This window comes from Athene noctua, chromosome 20, assembly GCF_965140245.1.
Source record: "Athene noctua chromosome 20, bAthNoc1.hap1.1, whole genome shotgun sequence".
In the NCBI taxonomy this organism is placed as follows: domain Eukaryota; kingdom Metazoa; phylum Chordata; class Aves; order Strigiformes; family Strigidae; genus Athene; species Athene noctua.
This window is the reverse complement of record NC_134056.1, coordinates 4,115,854-4,137,116: the sequence shown is the minus strand read 5'-3', so window position 1 is coordinate 4,137,116 and position 21,263 is coordinate 4,115,854. Positions and strand designations below refer to the sequence as shown.

Below are 21,263 nucleotides of genomic sequence, written 5' to 3'. Positions count from 1 at the left end.
ACTGGGAACATTTTTCCCCTATGAATTACTGCCAGCTGTGTGAGGCTTTGGTTCTTGTACTCTGTCTCCCACTAAATACCGGATAGTCAACAAAATTAAGATTACCATCAGGGATCTTGACTAATGCAGGGATTATTATTGTGGGGGTGGCTGTTTGCATCCAGAAGCATAACTCTCTGCTTGATCTGTTACTCATTAGAGTCTAAGGTGTCTGTGTATCAGCAGCCTTACATTTTAAAGGGAAAAAAGTGGAAACTGCCTTTGAGTTAGGGAAGCAGAGGTCTTGTGAAGAGGTGGGAGTAAACACCGAGGGTCTTGGGATAAAGGCGTCTTGCATGTGGTGCCGTTAGCTGGGGTTAACTCCAGAGGTGAAGGGGGTCATCAGAGACGACAAACTCCATGGCCTGGCGTTGCAGTGTGCTGCTATCTCGTACGACGAGGTCCCGGCCCCACCATTGCTGGCAACGCCGCCGGCTCGCACAGCGAGCAGGAAATACCAGCGAGGAGCCCTTTCTCATGCTCCCGCCGGCCGCTCTTGGACGGCTCACAGGGAGCAGACGTTGGGAACCGGCACAGCCCGGCCCCGCTCCGTCTTCTGCTTCTCCTTCCCCCAGCGCTGCCTCCGGACATGAGCGGCTCCTCGGGTGAGCCAGACTGTCTCCGTAGGACCTGCTGGGCTACCCAGTTTGTTAACAGGGCTACCACTTGCCAAGCTGAAGCCTGCAGCCCGAGCGCGCTGCGGAGCGCTAACAGCGGCGTTTGGTGCTGACTTGGTAAAATGGATGTTGATGCATCTCCGCTGGGAAGTTCGTAGCCCATCTGGAGACCAGAAGGCTGTCCTCCCCCAGCGGCTACGGCTCAGGCTGCATAACTGACCCCCAAGATCGTTCCTAAATCCAGGCGCAGATACCGGCACGGCGGTGGCCTGGGTACGGCGTGGCTGCAGCTTGCCTCTGTCAGCTGCCGTGACATGATCCAGAGTCCTGCTCTGAGGATCCAGGATACCTTCTGTCCGGTTGCACGCCTGATCTCTGACTTTAAGACTTCATTAAACTTCACAGCCTGAGATAATTCTTCCTCTTCCCTTGTGTTTGTGCGTTGGCTTTTCCCCTCTTGCTTGGCGCTGGCGTTGAGCTGAGGGATTTAACTTGGGAAGGGTTTGACTTGGAGCATCGCAGGGACCGACTCTAGTCTGCAGCTCAGAGACCTCTGCGTGTCTCCAGGGAGCTGCTCAGATACATCACTTAGCCCAGAGGGATCAAAGTTTCCCCCTGTTTTAACCCGGAGTGACTTGGAGCTCAGCTCCTGCACTAACGCAGCAATCACTGAGCTGTGCCTGACCTTCCTGACATGGCTGTGTGTCCCCCCTGCACCCCCAGAGCTGGAGCCATCTCGGCTCCCGGAGCATCTCGGGACCAAGAGGAGCAAGGGGAGTCTGGGGAGAAGGAGCAGGAATTCAGGTCCAAGTCAATGTAAAAGCAGGCAAGTAGCCATAGCCTAGTGAAGGGGCAGAGTTCAAGAGCACAGTTATTTTTAGTAATAATTTTGGAATGGAAAATGTCTTTCAGCTTAATGAGCTTGTTTCTTATATCCTTTTAAAGTGCTGCTCTTTAAACCAGCTGGTTAAATGATGTTGGGTTTGTTTTTTGTTTTTAAGGATACTCTTAGGTTGAGAACAAGAGTTTGGTTTATGATTTTCTCTCATCGTTTCAGCAATGTTGCTGTTGCTTGTGCTTTGCAGTGTCCGGCTTTTGAGAGTGAAGTGAGCTAGCGATTTTTTTCTGTTGTTTTCCAGATCTGTTGCCCATGTGGACTGACTGCATGCAAAGGTTTTAATCCACTTTTTAACACTCTGAAGTTACTTTTTTTTTTTTTTTTAATCATCACAGCGGTATTTTGCCTATCTTAAAAAAAATGTAGTATTAAAAATGTCAGAGAAAACACCACTGTTTATTTCTGGTATGTCAGCTTTTGAGGCTGCTTAAAGTAGTAGAAAGCTGCATGTTTGAAAAAAGAGGACCACAAAAGCAAAGCAGAAGAAACACTGTCTGAATTAGTTTCCTCGGCTATCATGGCATTTTCGATATAAACAGGTACCTCAGGCATAAGCGCTTCAAGATGCTGATGATACACGGCTCCGATGTAGCTTCATAAAAAGGTAGCAGAGCCCAATAAATTCCATCGCTAGTGAAACGGAAATCCCCAATAACCCTCCACCCAGCACTTCATAAATAAAGCAGCCACCCACTTGTAGGCTTAGAGAAGACTGGGCAGATTTGGGTCTCAGAGGCCAGCAGAGCCTCTGGGCTCTCCCGGAGGAGAGTGGCGTGCCCTGGGCAGGGGCATGTCCCCAAAATGCGTCCAGGTTGGAGCAGTCCGGAAAGCATCATCATCCCTGTTTGTTTTATGGGTCCCTGCATCTGCCAGGGAATGGCAAGGAGCAAAAGGGATGAATGTGGGAGAGGATCGGAGCGTGCTAAGACAAACGGGAGAACCAAGGCCCATAATTGCATCTTCTGTTCACCCACGGCTGAGAAATGGGCTGAGCATCGGCGCCTGGCCCCCGCGGTGCTGGGCTCCCCGTGCCCAGGGACTCCAGATGCTGGATCTGTGCCCCAGAGAAAACCCCATTCAGTCCATTTTTGGTGGGAGTGAATTATCCTTCCCCCTCCTCCCTCATGAAAAGAAACAAACCCCAGCCAGTCATCCACACTATTGTTCCTGGAAGGATGGGTTTTTGTCTCAGAAACAAGTGCTCATCTGTATTAACGCTGGGTGAGTGGTAATTAGGAGCCGCTGTAGCCTCCACATCTCTCTCGGCAAACAAACAAGCCTGCGATGCTCGTACCCACAGGGACTCTAAGAAACACGTCTGCTTTGGTGAAAAATCCTGTCCCCTTTGTGCCTCTTTCTCCCCTCATGGCAGCCGTGGCCGCACCGAGGTGTGGGGGACCCGGCTGAGAGTGCCCGCATTGCACCTATGGCTTTAAAAACAGAGCATCCACTTGTCATATCTTTTAAAAAATGTAATTAGTCTGCGGATCACAGCATCAGGTTTCTCTCCATGAGCCCAAGGATTAAAAAGGGAATAGCTTTTGCTGGCGGATTGGGGTTCGGGGGTGTTCACACGGCTCAAAGAGCAGGGACTTGGCGGTGTTCATCATAAGGCTTGTAGTGAAGGGCCAGGAGTTGGGGATGCTGCAGTGATCTCTCAGCAGTGTCCCCCAAATCCTCCCCAGAGCCTCAGCGAGTGGCTTGTTCTCTCCAGCAGCTGGGAAGTTCATTACTCAACCGCAGTCACCCACACCAGTTGGTTTGGCCACCTGAGCTGGGTTGGTTTCTCACTTTGGAACGGACTCAAACCTGCTTGTTGCTGCACCACGAGCGAAGGCAAAGGCGTCCAGTGCTGGTGTGCACACTGGCAGAGGATGGGTCTGGCATTTTTGCACATCAGTCCTTGGACCCAGGTGGCTGAGGCTCATCTGCAGTCCACGGGACGAGACGTTTTGATTCTTAGAGAGGTCACCAAGAAGTGGTCTTGACACATGGGGCTCCATGTCTTGCTGTAGCGTAGCCTGAGGAAGTGCAGATGGGCTGGAGAAGCTCGAGATGAAAAATGACAGCAACTGGCCTTAGGCAAGTAAAGGCCAAATCAAGCAGAATAACACGACAGCCTCTTCATCAGGTGCCATGGAAAACACAGGCTTCTGTCCTTGGCTCAGCTGAGACATAGCTGGAGGAGGTGGGGCTGCCTCTCAGAGCTCTTTGACTACAACATCTTTTTTTTCTCCTCAAGTGGATTGCAGGGTTTAAATGCTTCCCTTATGTTAAGAAAATCAGACGAGAAAACCTCTCAACCATACGAGTCTCCTTGAAGAAAATGAAAGCATTGGCACAGCCATCAACAGCAGAGAGCGCGGGAAAGCTCATCTCTGAAAACACGGCAGACAAGGGCTGGTGTGACGACAGCTTGGGAATGCTTTGCCTCGCAGGAGAGTGTTTTCTGTGTTGCAGCAAGCAAGAAAAATCTTCACCATTGGGAACAGCACAGTTCTAAGAGTGGATCTCATCGAACACCCGCAGCTGGAGCGGTGAGGTGGAAGGACCAGGACACGGGCTCCTCTCGATGGCTTCCCCCCCTCCATCCGAGACAAGCCCCACAGTTTGTCCGGATGAGCCCGTCTGCTGAGGCAGTAGTTGAGTGTGATGGGACACACGAGGGTCATACTGGTCTTGCCAAGTCCTGGTCAGCCCTTCCCTCATCTTGGTGAGCAGCAGCCGGGGAGGTGTTCTCCAGCCCTTCACCTCGTTGTCACCATCTTATTGCAGTAAGAGCAAGACAGCCCCACCTGAGGTTTGGAAAGGCCCTTGTAGGTCATGCTGCCAAGTGCCTTGTTATCACAGCCGCTCTGTAGTTTAATTCTCATCCCAAGGTCCTCTTGGAGAGAAGCTGGATGTCTCCTGACCCACCCAGCTGAGCAGAAGGGCACAGTGCAGAGCGGGGCATCGGTGATGAGCAAGGGAGCTACAGCAGAGCCAGCTCCCCTGAAATGCCACGCTGTGTCCTGTCCTTGCTAATCCTGCGAAGCATCACAAGCAAGACAGGAGGGAGAAGCATCTTGTGGCCGCTCTAGAGTTGAGAATAATTTTTTTTCTTAAATATACATTGATTGTGCCACAAGGGAGAATTTGGGTTGGAGGAGCCAGTTGCAGAACCCCACTGTTTTTTTGTCTTTAACCTGTGAGTTTACAACATACCCAAAAAGAAGAGAAAAATCTAGCAGAAGCAACAAGAGCCAAATGATATAATGATCTTTGTTTCTAAATTTTACTGTGTTACAGGGATGGAGCACCATCCATCCCAGCACGCAAGACTTCTGGGAAGCCGAGAAGAACAAGGTATTCCCGTTTCAGTATTACCAGACAAGCTGCCATGCAGCTACCACATTTGTATTTAAAAAAAAAAAGAAAAGATAAGAAACCAAAGCCACAAAAAAACCCGGCTTCCAAACCAAATCCATTTGAAAAATGCATTTTTGTCATTCCACCGTGGTTTATTTGACTAATCCCCAGTGGGAGTGGGGAGTGGACTCCAGAGATGAGGTCCTAGGTCTTTATGGTGAGGGTTTATATACTGAAGATTTTCCTTCACACAAACATCCCATATTGCATTACTTTTTTTTTTTTTTTTAAAAAAAAAGCAGCTCATTTGCTTGAATACTTGCTTCTTTTTGCTTTTCCCCTACCCCACCTGCTATTTTTTCCTACATCTCAGGAAACACAGTCCCCATTCTTTGGTGAAATGGTGATGTGTCCCTCAGCATCACTCCTAAGAAGGAGCACCAGCTTGTCAGGTCTCAGCAGGTCTGAGAAAATACTGATGGCAGTGAATTGCAGACATCTGTCCCTGGGCTTATGCCAGTGGAGATCAGAGACATGGAGGACTCTGCTAAGAAGCTGTATGACTGGCAGCTCTTAGACAATTTTGCCTGCTCCTTGCATCTTGGATGTCCTCTCCGTTCTGCTGAGCTTCTGAGGCACAGACTGCGGGGGTGACTGCATCTGCAGGAAAGTCCAAGTCTTGGAACCCACAGAGTACAAGAGTCTTGAATGCCAAACTGCAAATCCCTGCGCCTCTCAGGACGTTGTGTTGGGCTTGCCACCCCTGGAGCTGTATGGTGCTGCAACTAGGAAAGCGGAGACGCTAGATTTGAGATGAATTCAACCTTTGCATCCTGAAGAGGGACTCTGAGTGTGCCACACCAGGGAGAAGGAGGTGACAGTAAGGTGACCGTTGGAGGGGAGCTCATGTGTGCACTGGCAGCTTACCCCAGTGCCAGGCACAGAGCTGCTGCAGGAGCCGACCTGTTGCTCACGTGCAGGATGAAGCTGCTCCCACTTCATTCCTTGAGTTGCCCATGGAGAGAAAATAGCATCTACAACTGAGGCAGCATCTAGAGGAGTCGCTGCCTCTTGGGCATCCCCAAAAGCTACATCCGACAACCAGGGCTGGGCAGGTGTCCTCAGTCATTGCCACATGTCGGGTTCATAAATACCTGGTGACGTGGGTCCTGCGAGCCAGCAGCAGCTGAACTTCACGTGGTACAGTCACCTCCTCCTGCAGATGCACGCCTTGGTGAAGACCTGTGCATGAAGCAGCTTCGCAGGGGGAAGGGAGGATAACAGCATCTCTGAAACGGTCTCTGCAGCTCAGAGAGCCAGGGGCAGGGGATGGATGGATGGATGGATGGATGGATGGATGGACGGATGTCGGTCATCCAAGCTGCGGGGAGGATCACAAAGCAATGCCAGGCTTATCCTGGCTTTAGAGAGGGCCGTCTGGTCTTGGAAACACCGGGGTAGCAAAGCAGGTGATGCTCTCCCTGGCAAGGTTTATCTTTGGACCTGACATACTCAGTGAGAATGCGCCATCTGCTCTGGCTGGGGTGTCATTGCTGCCGACAGCCAGCTGGGCAGGGGTGAGAGCCAAGCGTTTGGCGTGGGGCTGGGCAGGCTGGGATGAGTCAGCTCTGCTGACCAGACCCGCAGCGAGCAGCAGCATCAACTTGCTGGTGTAACAGCTCAAAGCACAGATCAATAGAAATAAATACCAACATCTATAATCTCTTTCCATCTGTCTCTTCCATCTATTGTTTATATCAGCTAGATTCAGCTTAATCGCTAGCAAACGCTGTCGTGACGACCTGCAAAATTCCCTCTCCTAGAACCCTTCAAGTGTTTCTCTGATTCTTCACCCCCCCCCAAGAATGTGACTGTTGGTTTTGATGAGGTTGAGATTTGCAGATTTCAGGCTTTAAGTAGCCCCTGTCTCCCCAGACCTCTGCACTGCTTTCCCACAAATCCCAGTGTCCAGCTAAGCCACTGGCAGCTGAGCAAGAGGATGTGTTTTTTGGACTAACACCCCTTCCCGGCGGAGTGGCCCCAGCAGCGGGGGTGGTTGATCTCAGAGCAAGGAAACACGCTTTGCACCTTTATCCTTGAGACCTCCTGTGACTGTGCATCAGGTCTTTGGCATTTAAGTCATTTTATAAAATCCCATTTGTTGAGGGTTTGCCTTTCTCTTAGGCTTTTCTGTTATTTAGTAGGTGTTTTATCTCTTCTAATGTGCCCAGAGGAGTTTTGGTGCATCTGTGCTGTTGAAGGAGGGTTGGCATTAAGCAAAAAATTTCTAGCCTTTTGATGATTGAGAAAGCAGGAGTAGGGGTGGGGGAAGAAATTTAAGCAGGATTTTATGTTGGCCTGAAAAAGTAAAGAGAAGAATCTGTGCCAGACAAGAGCCAGATGGACAAAAGCCACGACACAAATCTGAGCTCTGACAGCAGCAGCTTACCTGCTCTGGCAGAGCCAGCAGAAAAGCGTTGCGTGGGCCTCGGGAGCCTCTGCAGCCCATAAACTTAAGAGCAGTTTGCAAAAAATAACCTCTTGCTTTTTTTTTTTGCATAACAGCTTTCACATGGAAGGAGTCTGAACAGTGTTGACGTGCAGCAAACAGCAACGCTGCACCGGTGGCTGCTGCGGGAGGGGAGTGGAAATCAGCCCCAGGCCTTGGCGAGCTGGGTTAATGGGATCAATGTCCATCTAGGACTCTTCTCCCGTGTGTCTTAATTTCCTGGGTTTTTTTTAAGAAATAAGTTTTATATTCTAGGTTTTATTTTTGCACTTTGCTTAGAGCTGGTCCCACTGATGGCTTGAAAAGCCTTATTGTGTTACAGACAGCTCTGATTTCCCTAGAACAATACCTGCACCCCTGCTGCTTTCTCTTAACATCACATAACCAGCTTCAAATTCAGCAGAGAGGTAAAGTGTTGGGATAATTGTCAATAAATAGCAGTCGTTTTACATTACTGAATGCCTCTTTCAGTCCTCAACAAAAAGCTGGGTAAGTTCAGGGAGTTGTCTCTCATGACCAGTGATGGAAACTCCTGTTTCTTGGGCTGTTCTCAACTAGACTGGGCTAAAACATATTGTGGGAAACAACGGTGCATGGAAAAATGTGTGATTTAGGGTAGGTAACATGATGATTGAGAAGGAGATAGTTGCTGGTGTAACTGCATAAAGGTACTTTCTAGGTTTAGGGAAAGCCTGTGTGCTCGTTTCAAAGGGAGATCCTTATTACTAGCATCTAGTAAGTGTTTTTCATCTACTTACTGCTCAGACATTAACTCATCAGCATGTCACATGCTTCTGGCTAGATTACTCCTACCACACGGGATTTGGGACAGGTCTCTCCTGTCTGTTTAGAAATTGCCCCGAGACAAAGGCGGGATGGTGGTTTGCATAGAGCTGCGCCGGCAGGTCCCTGCTCCCAGCGCCTGTCCCGCGGGAGCCTGGTGGCAGCCGGTACCATCGCTGCTGGACTGGGGAACTCGGAACATGACATGACCCCCACGGACATTCAGCACTGCCTGGCTCAGAAGATGGTTGTACTCTGGATTTAAGCTTTAAGCTGACCGATTTATCTTTTCTTTAGGATTCCCTTGTACTATCGCTTCACCCATCCATTTCCCTCTCCCCCAGTGACTCGCTGTGTCGCTTCTTTTTCTTTTCATTGTGTGTCTTTAACTTTTTTGTTCCCAGGACCTCTCCCTCTGCAGAAAGGGGGTTTTCCCAGCAGAGTCCAGGGCTAAGCTGGAGCCTCCCTCACCGTGCTCTTAGGAGCAGCTCTCCCAGGCCAGGGCTGCTCGGTGTCTTCTCCAAACCTCACACCCCCTTGGACTATCCAAGCCCAAGACCCACTGACCACACTGGTGGCAAGGTCAGGTGGGAGAACAAGACCTCAGATGTCTGTGTGATCCTACAGGTCTAGGATGCTTTAGATTTTCATGGCTCAGTAGCTCCGTGGAGCTTCAGGGTCCCAGCTCAGCCCATAACATCATGGCCAGGGGCCCAAGACTGACACTGTCCCCTCTCTGTCACTTCCAGCTGTCCAGGAGGAGAGGCAGCGGGGGAAAGACCGCAACGAGAACGAGGTGGAGTCAACAAGTAGCGCCAATGAGGACATGCCCGTGGAAAAGATCTTGGAAGCTGAACTCGCGGTGGAGCCAAAGACAGAGACGTACATTGAAGCAAATATGGGCTTGACGCCGAGCTCGGTAAGGCACCGCTTCCCTTGGCCCCAGGATTGGCCAGGATTGACCTAGCAGTCAGGATTGACCTAGCATACAGCAGCGAGCCTAGGTCAGAGAGGGGTTATCCTGTGGGAAAAGAAATAGAGCTCAGAAATGCAACTTCTTAGCTCTGCTGTAGACACCGTGTGTGAGCTTAGATGAAAGCAGGAAGAAAGCAAACTCCTCTGCCCCTGCACAACCACCAGCACTGGTACTTTCCTGTCTCACAGCCATAGGGAAGGAACAGATACTGTAGGGCATGATGAGAAGGGCTCACAGGAAAGATTTTATTTTAGTTAACAGCCCATAGTGCTAAAAGGCAGGAAGATACTCCATGCTCTGAAGAGCTCAGAGTCCAGTCAAGCCGACAAACAGACTGGTGTGGCTGAAGTGCAAAGAGATAAGAGCTGTAAAATTAGGGTGTGACTTTTCAGATGCAGAATTATAAAGCTGCTTGGCTCTAAGAAGAGAAAATCTGGAGAAGTTTGGTGAGAAGTTTGCTTCCAATTTCCTTTCCCATTTAGAAGCTTGCGTTTAGGGCCTGCTTGAAGCATCTGGGCTCTAACAGGACCTTGTGTAAACAAGAGATAGCTGACAGGGAAATAGGAAAAGAGTGAGAAGCTGTGGTGAGGGAAACTGTTTTGGTCCCTTTCCTAAGAGATTCCCTTATCTGCAGGCTATAGCCTTGCTTAGAGAAAGCCTCCCTGCAAAGCAGCTGCCTCCAAATGTGAGAGCCAACCTACCCTCTAAAATTCTGTTTCTAGGAGAGACTCTATGCAAATCCCTCATAAAGAGCCCTGTGGCAGAGCAAGTACCTGCTGCCCAGCCGAGGCAGCATTTAGGATGCAGTCCCCATTCCTCGACAGCCCCTATTCCCCTGAAAGCGATGGGAATAGAGGAATGCCTCGAACAGATCGGACAGCAGTTGAGGCAACTAGCATAGCAGTAGGGTCAGGAGTGGGGCTAATTACCCTCACCCCTGGGTGCACCGGGGGAGCCCTGAGGGACTGGGAAGTCTCAAAGCAAAGAGATGGAGGGAGAGAGGAAAATAAAATTTAAAAAAAAAATTGCCGTGCTCTATTGTGCGTGTGCTTTTGGGGCCGGGGTCAGCTGCACGTGTTTAATTTCCCATTTACCTTACGGCGATGCCTTCTGGCAGGCACAGCCCAGCCCACATGCTCTGGGAGCAGGAAGGGCCGCTGCTGGTGTCATCAGGGCTGCGGAGGGGCTCAATTAACCCCAGGACCCTGGTAGCTCTTGCCGGCCGTGCTGCTGGGGAGTGGGGAGCATCCCCTGGCTGCCTGGCTCTGCCAGCGTGCAGGCTGGCTCAGCCGGGAGAGCAGGATCCTACGCTGAAATATCCCTCTGCATTTCCTATTGCTCCGTGCTAGGTGTCTCTGAGGTTGGGATGATGAAATGCAGCTATTTCTAGCAAGTGGAAAGTCTCTGCAGTATTTATTTTCTGCTACAATCATACTTTATCTCTGTCTTTATAAGAGGCTGGGAGGATTGAGACAGGAGTACCTGATCTGGCAGGGCATGACAGGAGGTCTGCAAGTCAGGCCGTTCCTTGGATGAGATGCTCTTTTAGGCCTTTATCTACAAGGATGCTTTAGGGCTGGCTTGCTAGGTGAGGCTTAAGGCTTTAGGGCTGGCTTTAGGCTGACTTGCTAGGTGAGGAGTAGGGCTTCTGGCTACAGACAGAACCAGTTCCTCCTCAGTGAGACTCTGCAGAAATGGGTACAGGGCCATGGTGCTCCCCTGCATTTGCGACCCCGGTGATGCCCCCCGGCCGGAGGGTCCCATCGCCGTGAGGCTGCAAAAGGGGCTTTTTTGGAGGAGGTAGCTCAGCCATGGTTAGTGAGGGGCTCGGAGAGGCTCTGACGGCTATCAGGATTAAAAATACTTCAGGGGAGTTGTAGCCAGCGTTGTGCTGACTTGAAAACAAACCCCAGAGAGCGAGCTGAAATAAATGGCTTCGTCTGGCACTGCGTCTCCTCAGCCTCTTGTAGCAAATTGAAAGCTGGTTCCTGCATAATTCAACACGCATTACTGCGAACAAGGATGTGTGTTGCATCTAAATAGAAGCAGGAGGCTTGTTGAAATGCCCTATTATTGTCAAGCGGCTTCTGTCGATGAGGTGACATTTGTAGCAGGTTTAGCAGATGTATGAGATCAGCAGCTCGTGGTGACGAGGCCACCGGATGAGCCGAGGGAAGACGAAGGAGCTGCTCTCCTCCCAGCCCTCCCCAGAGAGCCCGAGTGACGGACAGGCAGACAAAGTCAGTCCCTAATACACATGGGGTAAAAAATAATTTTTTTTTTAGTTCCTATTAGCCTGGTATGTTGGGTCCTTTTAGTTGTGCCCCTGCACCTCAGTCCATCCACAGTGAATGCTGCTGGTGAGAGGGAGAGCTCCAGCACTTGCATGGCCCTTTCTACCAGGCTGACACAGGCTGGGATGGGGTGTCAGGGTGCTGTAGGAGTTCACACCGACCTCTCCTAGATGCGACTGTCACCTCGTGCCATGATGCCCGGCTGCTCTGAGGGCAGAGATCCCAACTCCGGTTGAGGGAGGTCCCTCTGCTCCACCAGGCTGGCACTGGCACTGATTTCTTTTGCCTAGGACTGTGTGGGACCCAACTGTGGGGCTTCAGCACAGTCCTCAGAGCTGGTAAAAGGGGAGGGCAAAGTGTCTGCAGCCTCTTGGTGGTGAAGTGCTGCTCCGAGTATGTGTCCAGGGACCCATGGCTCTGTCCTGAGACCTTGGTTGGCCCCAGAGAGGATGGGTACGTTCATGGTTTGAAGTCCATGATGGGGAAGGGGGGGTATAGTGGGGTGTGAACCTTGCAGGTGGCATGGACGGGACAGGGAAGGATGCTGAGCCAGGCCCAAAGCACTAAGACAGAGGGACGTGCCCCTGCAGATCTGCTCTCCTGCCTTGGGTGGTAGGAGAGTGTCAAGACTAGCTTTTCCATGACCATCACTAAAACACTCACTAGAAGTAATTGCACTGGTGAGCTCCTGATAACAGCTCTTCAGCCACTGCAGATAGCTGCTAACTGAGATGGTTGTCTGGCTTCTGACCGTGGAGAAGGGGATAAACCCTTTGAGAGGTTCCCACAAGCTGTAATCCTGCACGGCTGCAGGATCCCTCCACACTGCGTCCCCCGGAAAGCCCCCAGACCCCGTGTGATCCGTGTCCCTCGGGTGCTGGGGACTGGCCCTACGCCCTCAGCAGGTGCCTGTCCCCAGGCAGGACGATGGGGCGCAGGGATGGGTTTGCCTCAGCCCCGTGTCCCTGGCAGCGGTGAAGCTGGGCTCCTGCAGTGTAAGCACCACCTCGGATGGGCTCCTGGCCACTGAAAGGCAAAGCCTGTAACTGAGAGGCGTTATCCCCATTAGCTCTTAATTGGCCTTTGAGCAGCTGGTTTCAAGTCACCATTTTCTGGAAGATGTCTCCAAGCTCTGGTTTTCCAGAAGGATCAGGTGCCTGCATGTCCTTTCATTCTGTCACACTCCGGCACCGTGCCCTTGCTATTTACTGCAGGAGGGGATTTGCTTACCCTGCTCAGGGAGGGTTTCTAGCACCGCTTCGCAGATCCTCTCCTGGAGACAGGCAGGACCCTTTCAGCTTCAGGGATGATACTTTTAGCTGCCTCCCAAGGTATGGCGATTAAGTCCTGCCAGGAAGCACCGTGGTGGTTCCAGGAACTGCCATTTGAGGTGTAATCAAAGGCTGGGCCCCTCGTTGAGGCTTTGTACGAAGCACCAAAGGCTGGCTACAGCTTGTGCAGCGGTGATACAGCCTGGGTTTGCTGCAGCCGGGCGAGTCCTAGAGACGGTGACAACCTGCCCAGAGGCAACCCCTGATAAAAGCTTTGGCAGAAACATCTCACTTTCCTAAAATCCCCCTTTCGTGGGGCCGTGCAGGCACCTGTTGCTTCGTGAGTTGGTTTCTTTTGCAGGATGGGGTCTTGCCTAAGCCATGACCCCTCCGGGGCATGAAGGGCTCCATCCCCACCCTGAGGGAGATGGGACGCCTGGGTTCGCCACCTGGCTGCTCCAGCTTGCTGACCAAACTCAGATGACTTGAAGATGGTGATGTTTCCATACCCTAGGCCCCAGATGTCCCTTCTCACCCTTTCTGCAAACGCCTCTGAGTGCCCATGTTCCCTGTTTTTCTAGTGAAACACTTAACCCTGCAAAGCTCCTCACACCCAGCTTGGGGTTTTCCTGTTGTCCAGAGGAAATCCTGTCTTACCTCCCTCTCCCAAGGAAAAGTCCAGTCCCTGCTCACATCTCTGTCCCCAGGGAAGAGCCCAAGCTCCCTCAGAGCAAGACTCCCCTGCCCTTGCATGCGTCGGGGAGCTGCTGGAGATGGGCAGAGCAAGGAGGGAAAATCCCCGTAACGATGCTCCCTGCTCCTCAGCTGCGCTGCTGAACGCCAGCCCATTCCCATCCATCTCCGCACACAACAGGTGAAAATGCTTCGAAGGCAGGTGCCCCTGAGCTTGCCAGATGCTGGTTATTTTAAGCCTGGAGAATGGGAGACATTGGCCACTGAGGCACAGAGTTTGTGTTTGCTGCCAGGGGACAGCGGAGGGGACTGGACAGGGGTCTGGGGCACGGCTCTGGGGGGGCAGGAGTGAGATTTAGCAGTGTGGTCCTTGTCTGCTGAGCCTGGGAGAGGGGTTTGTCATAGCACAGCCAGCTCATGATGAAGAATGGCCTGGTCCTGCTGAAAGCAAGCCTTGCAGGAGAAAGAGGTTATGCTGGCCTTTGTGTCTACTCTGCCTCTGAATTCACACCCCTTCCCCCTGCAGTCCAGGGGTGAAGTAAACACTCCTTCTCCGATTTGGAAACTGCTCTTTTAAGGACATAGAAGAAAAATAATTGTACAAGCAAAGCTGCTAGATATCAGCAGGGATTACAGTGGGATATGTGGAGGGGCTCATACATCCCTGTCCAGAGAGGTAAACCCTATGTACACACTTGTACTAGTAAGGTCTGTCTTTGCCAGGGTTAGACAGGCTCTTCCAGTTCCTAATCACAAGCCCACTTGAGCTGTTAGCAGTTCCTTTAAACAGGGATTTGGTGTGTTTAGGCTGACTGTCCTCCTTGAGAGCAGATGGTTTTTGTTACTGGATAATATTTCAAAGGAAAGTTTTTTTTCTCTTTTTTCCATAATGCCCCCTCTGGTGCTGGTTTATCGAGCTGAGAGGTGCTGGCATGGGGAGCAAGCGTGCTACATGGGTGGGAGCCTGCCCTTCCCTAGGCTGGAGCTCGTTTGGTTCATCAGTCCTTGTGATGGATATTGGGTCTCATGGTTCCTGATTTGGAGCTTGCTAAAAACTATTTAAAATCACGTGGTGGAAAAACCAAGTCAACCTCCTCTCCTTGTGACTGATAACGTCCACTTCTGGGGTGCTTCCAAATCTGGGGTCCTACACTGCAGCAGGGAGGCAGCAAGCCCCTTCAGCTCCTCCTCCAGCCTCTCCTCTTCTCCTTGCTCTGCCTTCTCCAAGCCTTTCGATCTCCTTTTCTTGGCAGCCCAATGACCCGGTGACGAACATATGCCAAGCAGCAGACAAACAGCTCTTCACCCTGGTGGAGTGGGCCAAGAGGATTCCCCACTTCTCCGAGCTTCCCCTGGACGACCAGGTCATCTTGCTCAGAGCAGGTGAGTGGGAACAGTCCCCGTAGGAATGCTACATCTCACCCGTGACAGGTATTACATGTAGATTTAGGTCCCCGGGAACTTGAAAGCTGTTAGCTGATTCTGAGTAATAGCCTCTGATAATTCAGTTGCTAAATAGGATTTTAAAGGCCCCAAGGGATGCGTTGCTGAATGTGATCCAAAATGTTGCACTAGCTGCCAATCAGCTGAAAAATGGCCCAGATGAAGATCTCTGATGAACGAGGCGCTCGGAGATGTGCACTGGGTGGTTTAAACCAAGGGAGCTACGCGCTGCCTTCCTCCCAAGCCGAGACTTGAAAGATCAAGTGGGCTTGGAACTCCGTGAAATTTCATCCAACTAAGATGTTTGATCATAATTAAAACCAGAAAGGGGAGAAAAGTATATCAACCTCCTTCTCCCACCCACCAAGATGAAAATAAAATTCTCTGGGCTTGCTTTAAATTTCCTTGTGTGGCAGGGGGTCTGCAAGAACAGAGTCTTTGGGAGGTGAAAAGCAGTTAACTGTGAAAAGGGACTTCTTCCAATGAGTAAATTAAGGCCTGACTACTGACAGGTTATGAACAAAGAGCAAGGAGAGCAAGATATAAAGAGCAGAGCTTGACAAGGGTGTATTTTAGGGATGAAGCTCTTTGCGTAGCTCCAGTCATCAGATAAGCCTTTTTAAAGGCTTTGGCTTGAAGGAGTGGAGAGTTTTGCTCCCTTAAGCAAAGAGGAAGGCAAGTTGTCAGTGGGACACATGAAGCTCCTTCCAGCAAATTACAAACTCCATGTGAAGGGTGAGATTGGGAGAGGAAATGAGGAGGCCTTGATGGCTGGTGGTGGCACCCAGCTCTCTGCTGGGCCTTGAGAGACACCAGCCTTGGCTACTCGAAGTAGGCAAGGGAATTCAAAAGGGAATGATGGAGGAGTCTGGGGCAGTGAGTGAGGTGCAGCCTCAGAGCAGGGTGAGCTGGAGACCTACCTGGAGCAAACCAGCCCATCAGCCCAACCCGAGCAAGCCAAGGACTCTGAAGGCCCTTGTAGTTTTAAAAGTTCCTCTTGTTTGCCCAAAACGTACTTTCATAGGGAAATCAAGAGGGGAAAAACATGTGTTCCTCCATCTGCACTCTTCTGGCCTCAGGTTAATGGCCTCTGTAGACAAGACGCTGCTGATCCACCTTGATGTCAGCGTTCCTGGCTTCTTACCGTTGAAAGTGTGTGCCCCAAAATAAATGCGCGTGAAATGGGGCAGGAAAGTGCTTTAAGAACCAAGTGCAAGGTATTCACATCAACACTAAACATAGGAACTGCCACAGCTCTTCCAATCCAAGGTCTGTCTAGGTGGCTTCAGGAGGAGGTATAAGGGCTCCAGAGTAGAAGGATGATGGGATCAGTGTTTCCCCCTTCCCAGCACATAAACACTAGCTGTCATTCTGTTTAATAAGACTGACTGTAGCCCAGATGCATGAATCTTAATACTTTCTGCAGATTTTTATTGGCTATCAAGCAGTCTAACTGCGTACCTTGGCCCTACATCCAAATACCCAGTGCCTCTTGCAACCTCTCTGAAATCCTTGACCTTGATGGTTTCTGGCCACACCATTTACTGGTGTAGGTTTTCCACTCTTCTTGTATTACTGAAAGGAGATTTTTATAGTCACATTTCATCTAGTGATTACAGCAGTAGTCTGGGAATGGAGAATTTGGGGGTTTTATACTTGCTGCAGGCTTGGCCAAGTCCCATGCCCTCCCTGGGTGGCTCCTGCTAGCCCTTTGGTGAAGGTGCTCCTCTGACTTTTCCGTGGGTGTGAGGATTACCAGAGCTGGCTCAGGACCCTTTCTGGAAAATACAAAAAGTGTATTTCTGAAGAGGGTCTCTAGAGCCTCTTGTGAGAGTGGATGAGCAGGGGAAGCATCTCTGTAGAAATCTTCGAGGGCTTTCTGCAAATATCGCAGGGAAGAACTGGATTCAGGCAAAAAAGCTGCCTTTTTCTTTCGTGAAATGGAAACAAACCCCACAACAACAGTTCAAGCTTTTCCTTTCTCTTTAACAGAAGGCTAATGAAGGCTAAATCGGAGATATTCTGCCCTGATGTTCTCTCCTTCGTGCTGGTGCTTGTTATGACAAGTTCTGAGCTGCCATCCTGGAGGGGCCACTCCAGGGGGCAGGAGAGGGGGCTGCAGACCCATCGCATCCCAGATTTCATGGTGGCTCTAACCCCATGGCCATGAGGCGGGCTGAGCGCCTGGAGCGGCTCCGATGGGCTCCCTGCTCCAAGCGTCTCTGTCAGGGCCTCAGATAACCCCTCCCAAGTCTTTTAACCAGTGACTCTATCTATTATTGAGTGGGGAGAGCGGCCTGCTGAGAACAGCTGCCCATGAAATATTTAAGTATTAAAATTTAGCTAAGAGCGTCAGGTTCAGTCATGCATCCTCGGAGGCAAAATTAAGTGGAGCGCGCATCTTTGGAGGAGCAGTGCTGGATGGGCTGGCAGTAGTTTTCCTCTCATCCTGAATCATTTAAAAATTTTCCCCCTCTGAGCTTTTTTTGGAGAAGAAAACCCAACTTTTCAAACCTGTTTTCCCTGGATTTTCGTGTTTCCAAGCTTGCTGTGGCTGAGACGGGAATAACCTGATGTTTTCTCTATGTCAAGGCCAGCCTGGCAAAGGATGCTGAGCACCGCATCTGCAGCTGCAGCTCATTTTGTAGGGCTGGTGGGGAAACTTTGTAGTGAGATGGATTAACACGGGGGTCACCGCACTGCCAGGTGCCTTCCCTACCCCCGAGGAGCCATTCCCGGCAGCTGCAGCCTCCTTGTCTGATGAGAAGGGAGTCACGAGAGTCAAAGATATCTCCTCTGCTTCTCTCCGGAGCTTGGGCTGAGATGCAAAACTCTTTGGGTAGACTTGTTTGTTCTCTGACTCAGATTTGCTGCCTAATTTTTCCTGCTTGCCTGCTTATCTTGTCAGCTCTTTGGGGATGCTCTGGTGAAATAAGTTCCCTATTTCAGCCCAAACATCCCAGCTCTAAATGGCAATAGTTCAGCTGAAGGATGGTGATTAATCCAGCGCTCCTTAGCTGGAATAAGCCCAGCACAGATGTTGGCAGCACCCTGCAGCCTCACCATTTTCACATATTTCTGGCAAGCTGGAGGCTGGATTCGGCATCACTGGGGCTGTGCGGAGCCGTGGCAGAGGGGTGTTGGGTGATGGCCAAGGGCAGAGTTGTGAAAGCTGGTGCCATGGAGGGACGTTGTGAACCAGCTTTGCTCTGTGTTGGTTGGAGCTCTGTGGAGAGGCTGCCTGTGGAGTTGCTGTGGGTCTGCGTGTGACGGCTGGTGGGAGGCACCCACGGCACCTTTCTGTGGGTCTGGCTCTGGGAGGGCCCCTTCAGCCACGGAGCGTGGTTCCAGCAGGCTCCTGGTGCAGTCCCACGGCTTCTCCCCCGTCCTCCTTGGGTTTCACAGTGTTGCAATCCCTCTGCAAGTGCCAGGCCTCGCCCAGTAAATAGCCAAATAAATGTTCCCGTGATTGGGGTGGAAACATCCTGTGGCCACTTAGGAAAGAGTGAACTTTATTCCTTGTCAACATTTCTTGTGGCACAACCCATCTCTGCAACAGTGGGTAAATACAGCACACATGGACCTTGTATTTATTCCAGTCAGTGAGAAAAGACTCGTTTCTGTGGCAGGAGGGGAGGTGAACGATGTTGTTTTGCTTTTCCAACCTGGGAAAAAAGATAAAAAATCAAAATATCTTGATGTTTATGGACCCTGCCAAGCACCCCTGTGTTCTGGACCCCAGAACATTTTCAGGCCAGGTACATCAGCCACGGGTGTTGCAGAAGACTCATCTTGTTTTAGTGAAGATGTTTCTCCTGGTGGAAAGTCACCAAAATTTCCACCCTGCGAACTTTACAGCATTTTTTTCTTGTTATGGGTTTGTTTCAGACATTTTTGAACTCAGCCAGTAATGGATTTAAGAATTTGAAGAAGTGTTAAATCAGGAGGGGGAGCTGGAAGGTGGGGAGGGAGGTCGCACCTCCCTTCCCTTCCCCATTTGTGACTAACTCACACTGCTCCCGTGGTGTCCGGGCTCAGAGGATGTGTTTGCTCTCTCCTGAAGTAGCATGGCCAGTAACTAGTAATACAAAATTTCCACGCAGCTGTGGAAAGCTGTTAGTGGAGCAGTCATGGAGGATGGTCATCCCAGTACAGCCTGAGGAGAGGCAATCCCTCCCAGTATTTATGTGGCAGAAGCAACAAACCTGCAAGCAAGGGTTTTCTTGGTCCCCATTTACACAGCTGAATAAGGGTGAATGAACTTTTGTGCCCCATCATGGCCTGAAAATGAGCCCAATTAGCTGATACAAAGCATTAATAGGTCTTTAACTGCTCAGAGGCACTGGTATAAGGTCAGAGGGGGAAAGCAGGGCTCCACACCCACTCGTAGGTTCACAGAGGAGCAGGGCAGTGAGCTGTTTGCTCTGGTGCCTGGAAGGTTTATAGAGGAAACTGCTTCCCTTATTAGTGTTATATTTTTAGTGCATTTGTTCCTTAACGGTTTTTTCCTTCCCTGACATCCAAGAAAGGGTTGGATTCCCGCTCCCTTCCCACGTCTAGCCTCGTTACTCTACCAAAGACGGTTCTTGAGTGGTTTCCTCCTCTCTTTTTAGCGTTGAGGGGGTGACTTTGCTGACTGCCAAACCTGCTGAGGACCCTGTGGCTCTAACCTGCAGCCTTGGTTCTTTTCTCCTCCCCAGGGTGGAACGAGCTCCTAATCGCCTCCTTCTCCCACCGCTCCATCGCCGTCAAAGACGGGATCCTCTTAGCCACGGGGCTCCACGTGCACCGGAACAGCGCGCACAGTGCCGGCGTCGGGGCCATCTTCGACAGGTGGGCAGGGGGAGGGATGGGTGGTGGGGACCATGGCTCCGGCCACCTTGCTTAGACATCCCCCATCTCTGTCTCTGCACCCCTCTGCCTCCGTTCCCCACGTTGCAGCTTGCCTGAGGGGTGGGGTGGAGATGCGTTGGCACGTGGGCTGGTGGTCGGAGAAGCCCGGGCTGAGGCGTGTCCATCCCACGGCCTGCATGAAAATGTCATGGTCCTTGCTGCAGGCGATGACATTAAATCTCTCCTCTTAAACCTGCAGAAACCAACAGCCCAAAATAGTCAGGGAGAGGGCTGCCCAGTGCAAATCGAAGCCTCTTTCATGGGGTCCAGATGCCTTGTAATGTTACGAGCAGGCCACTCCTGTATTTCTTTTCATCTTTAATTGGACCAAGACATGATTTTATTTTCACAATGAAAAAGCACCAAAAATACCCAGCAGGTTCCACATGCGTATCCCGAGGGCTCTTTAATCTCATACTTTGGGAAAGTGTTTTAAAGCCAGACTTCCAGGGTGTTGGACCCACAGTGTGGCTCCAGACGCCGCTTAAATTTCTCTGCCCGAGACTCATCTTGAGACGACTCACTCGAAACCAAATCACCTTTGCTTCTTTGCTTTGCAAGGAAATTTTTCTTTGGACCTGGGTGACATCATTCGTTTCCTGTGAGGTCATAAGTGCAAGATCATGACTTCACTGCAGGATCTAACAGGAAAAACTGGGCAATCAGTGAAAAATATTTCAAGACCGGCACCTGCAGTAAGAGCAAAGGGAGTAATAAAAATTACCGGCAGAGGAAATTGCTTTTAGATACCTGTTGGGGTTTTTTTTGGTTGTTATTATTATTTTTTATTTTTAGGCAGCTTTCTCAGGTGCCAAAGCCTTTCAGTGAATGTATGAAGCCAGTTTTTATGGTCCCTGTTGCATCTCACAGGAACTATTGATGTTCCTAATGAGCTATTTTTGATACAGGAGGAAAATGAGGGCATATCCTCAGCTGGTAAAGCGAGCACTATCCCATGACTTCATTAACCACACACCAGAGGACCTCGCTCTGGGTCTGACACCTGGGTGTTTTTTCATTTCTTTTTAACGCTGACGCCTGTGATTTCTCTGTCCTTTGCAGAGTACTGACAGAACTCGTGTCAAAGATGCGAGACATGCAGATGGACAAGACAGAGCTAGGCTGCCTGCGAGCCATTGTCCTCTTCAACCCTGGTACATGCCGTTACCTTCTCTCCTGTCCTCTCTTGGCTGATGCTTGTCCCTTTGGTTCCTCTTCTTACCTATAAAGCTCCATTGCAAATAACCGAGGGCACCCAACTCCTGAGGACAGGGCAAGAAGGAAGAGAGGCAGGAATGAAAGTCAAACTAAGTGCTGCACCTGCATCTGCCACCTTACAAGCGTGTCCTTTGCAGGTCAGGGACGGCTCTGGATTCGTGCCCAGGGTTGCTCTCTAGGTCTCCCTTTCCAAGAAGTGTTTTCCCATTTGTAGAGGGCAGAACAGTTTCATGGTCCAAAATATTGCCCATACAGGGTCCAGCCTTGGCCAGGACTTGGCT

General features: G+C 50.7%; 1 protein-coding gene across 5 annotated transcripts in view; it reads left to right on the top strand.

Moving 5' to 3' along the window:
- RXRA (retinoid X receptor alpha) overlaps window positions 1–21,263 on the top strand; it is a 114,951-nt gene that overhangs the window by 84,732 nt on the left and 8,956 nt on the right. For all 5 annotated transcript variants that reach the window (XM_074923763.1, XM_074923766.1, XM_074923764.1 and 2 more), the window contains exons 5-8: window positions 8,944–9,113; window positions 14,682–14,811; window positions 19,572–19,704; window positions 20,827–20,918. In XM_074923763.1, the coding sequence (XP_074779864.1) occupies window positions 8,944–9,113; window positions 14,682–14,811; window positions 19,572–19,704; window positions 20,827–20,918 (525 nt within the window). The remainder of the gene's footprint in view (window positions 1–8,943; window positions 9,114–14,681; window positions 14,812–19,571; window positions 19,705–20,826; window positions 20,919–21,263) is intronic.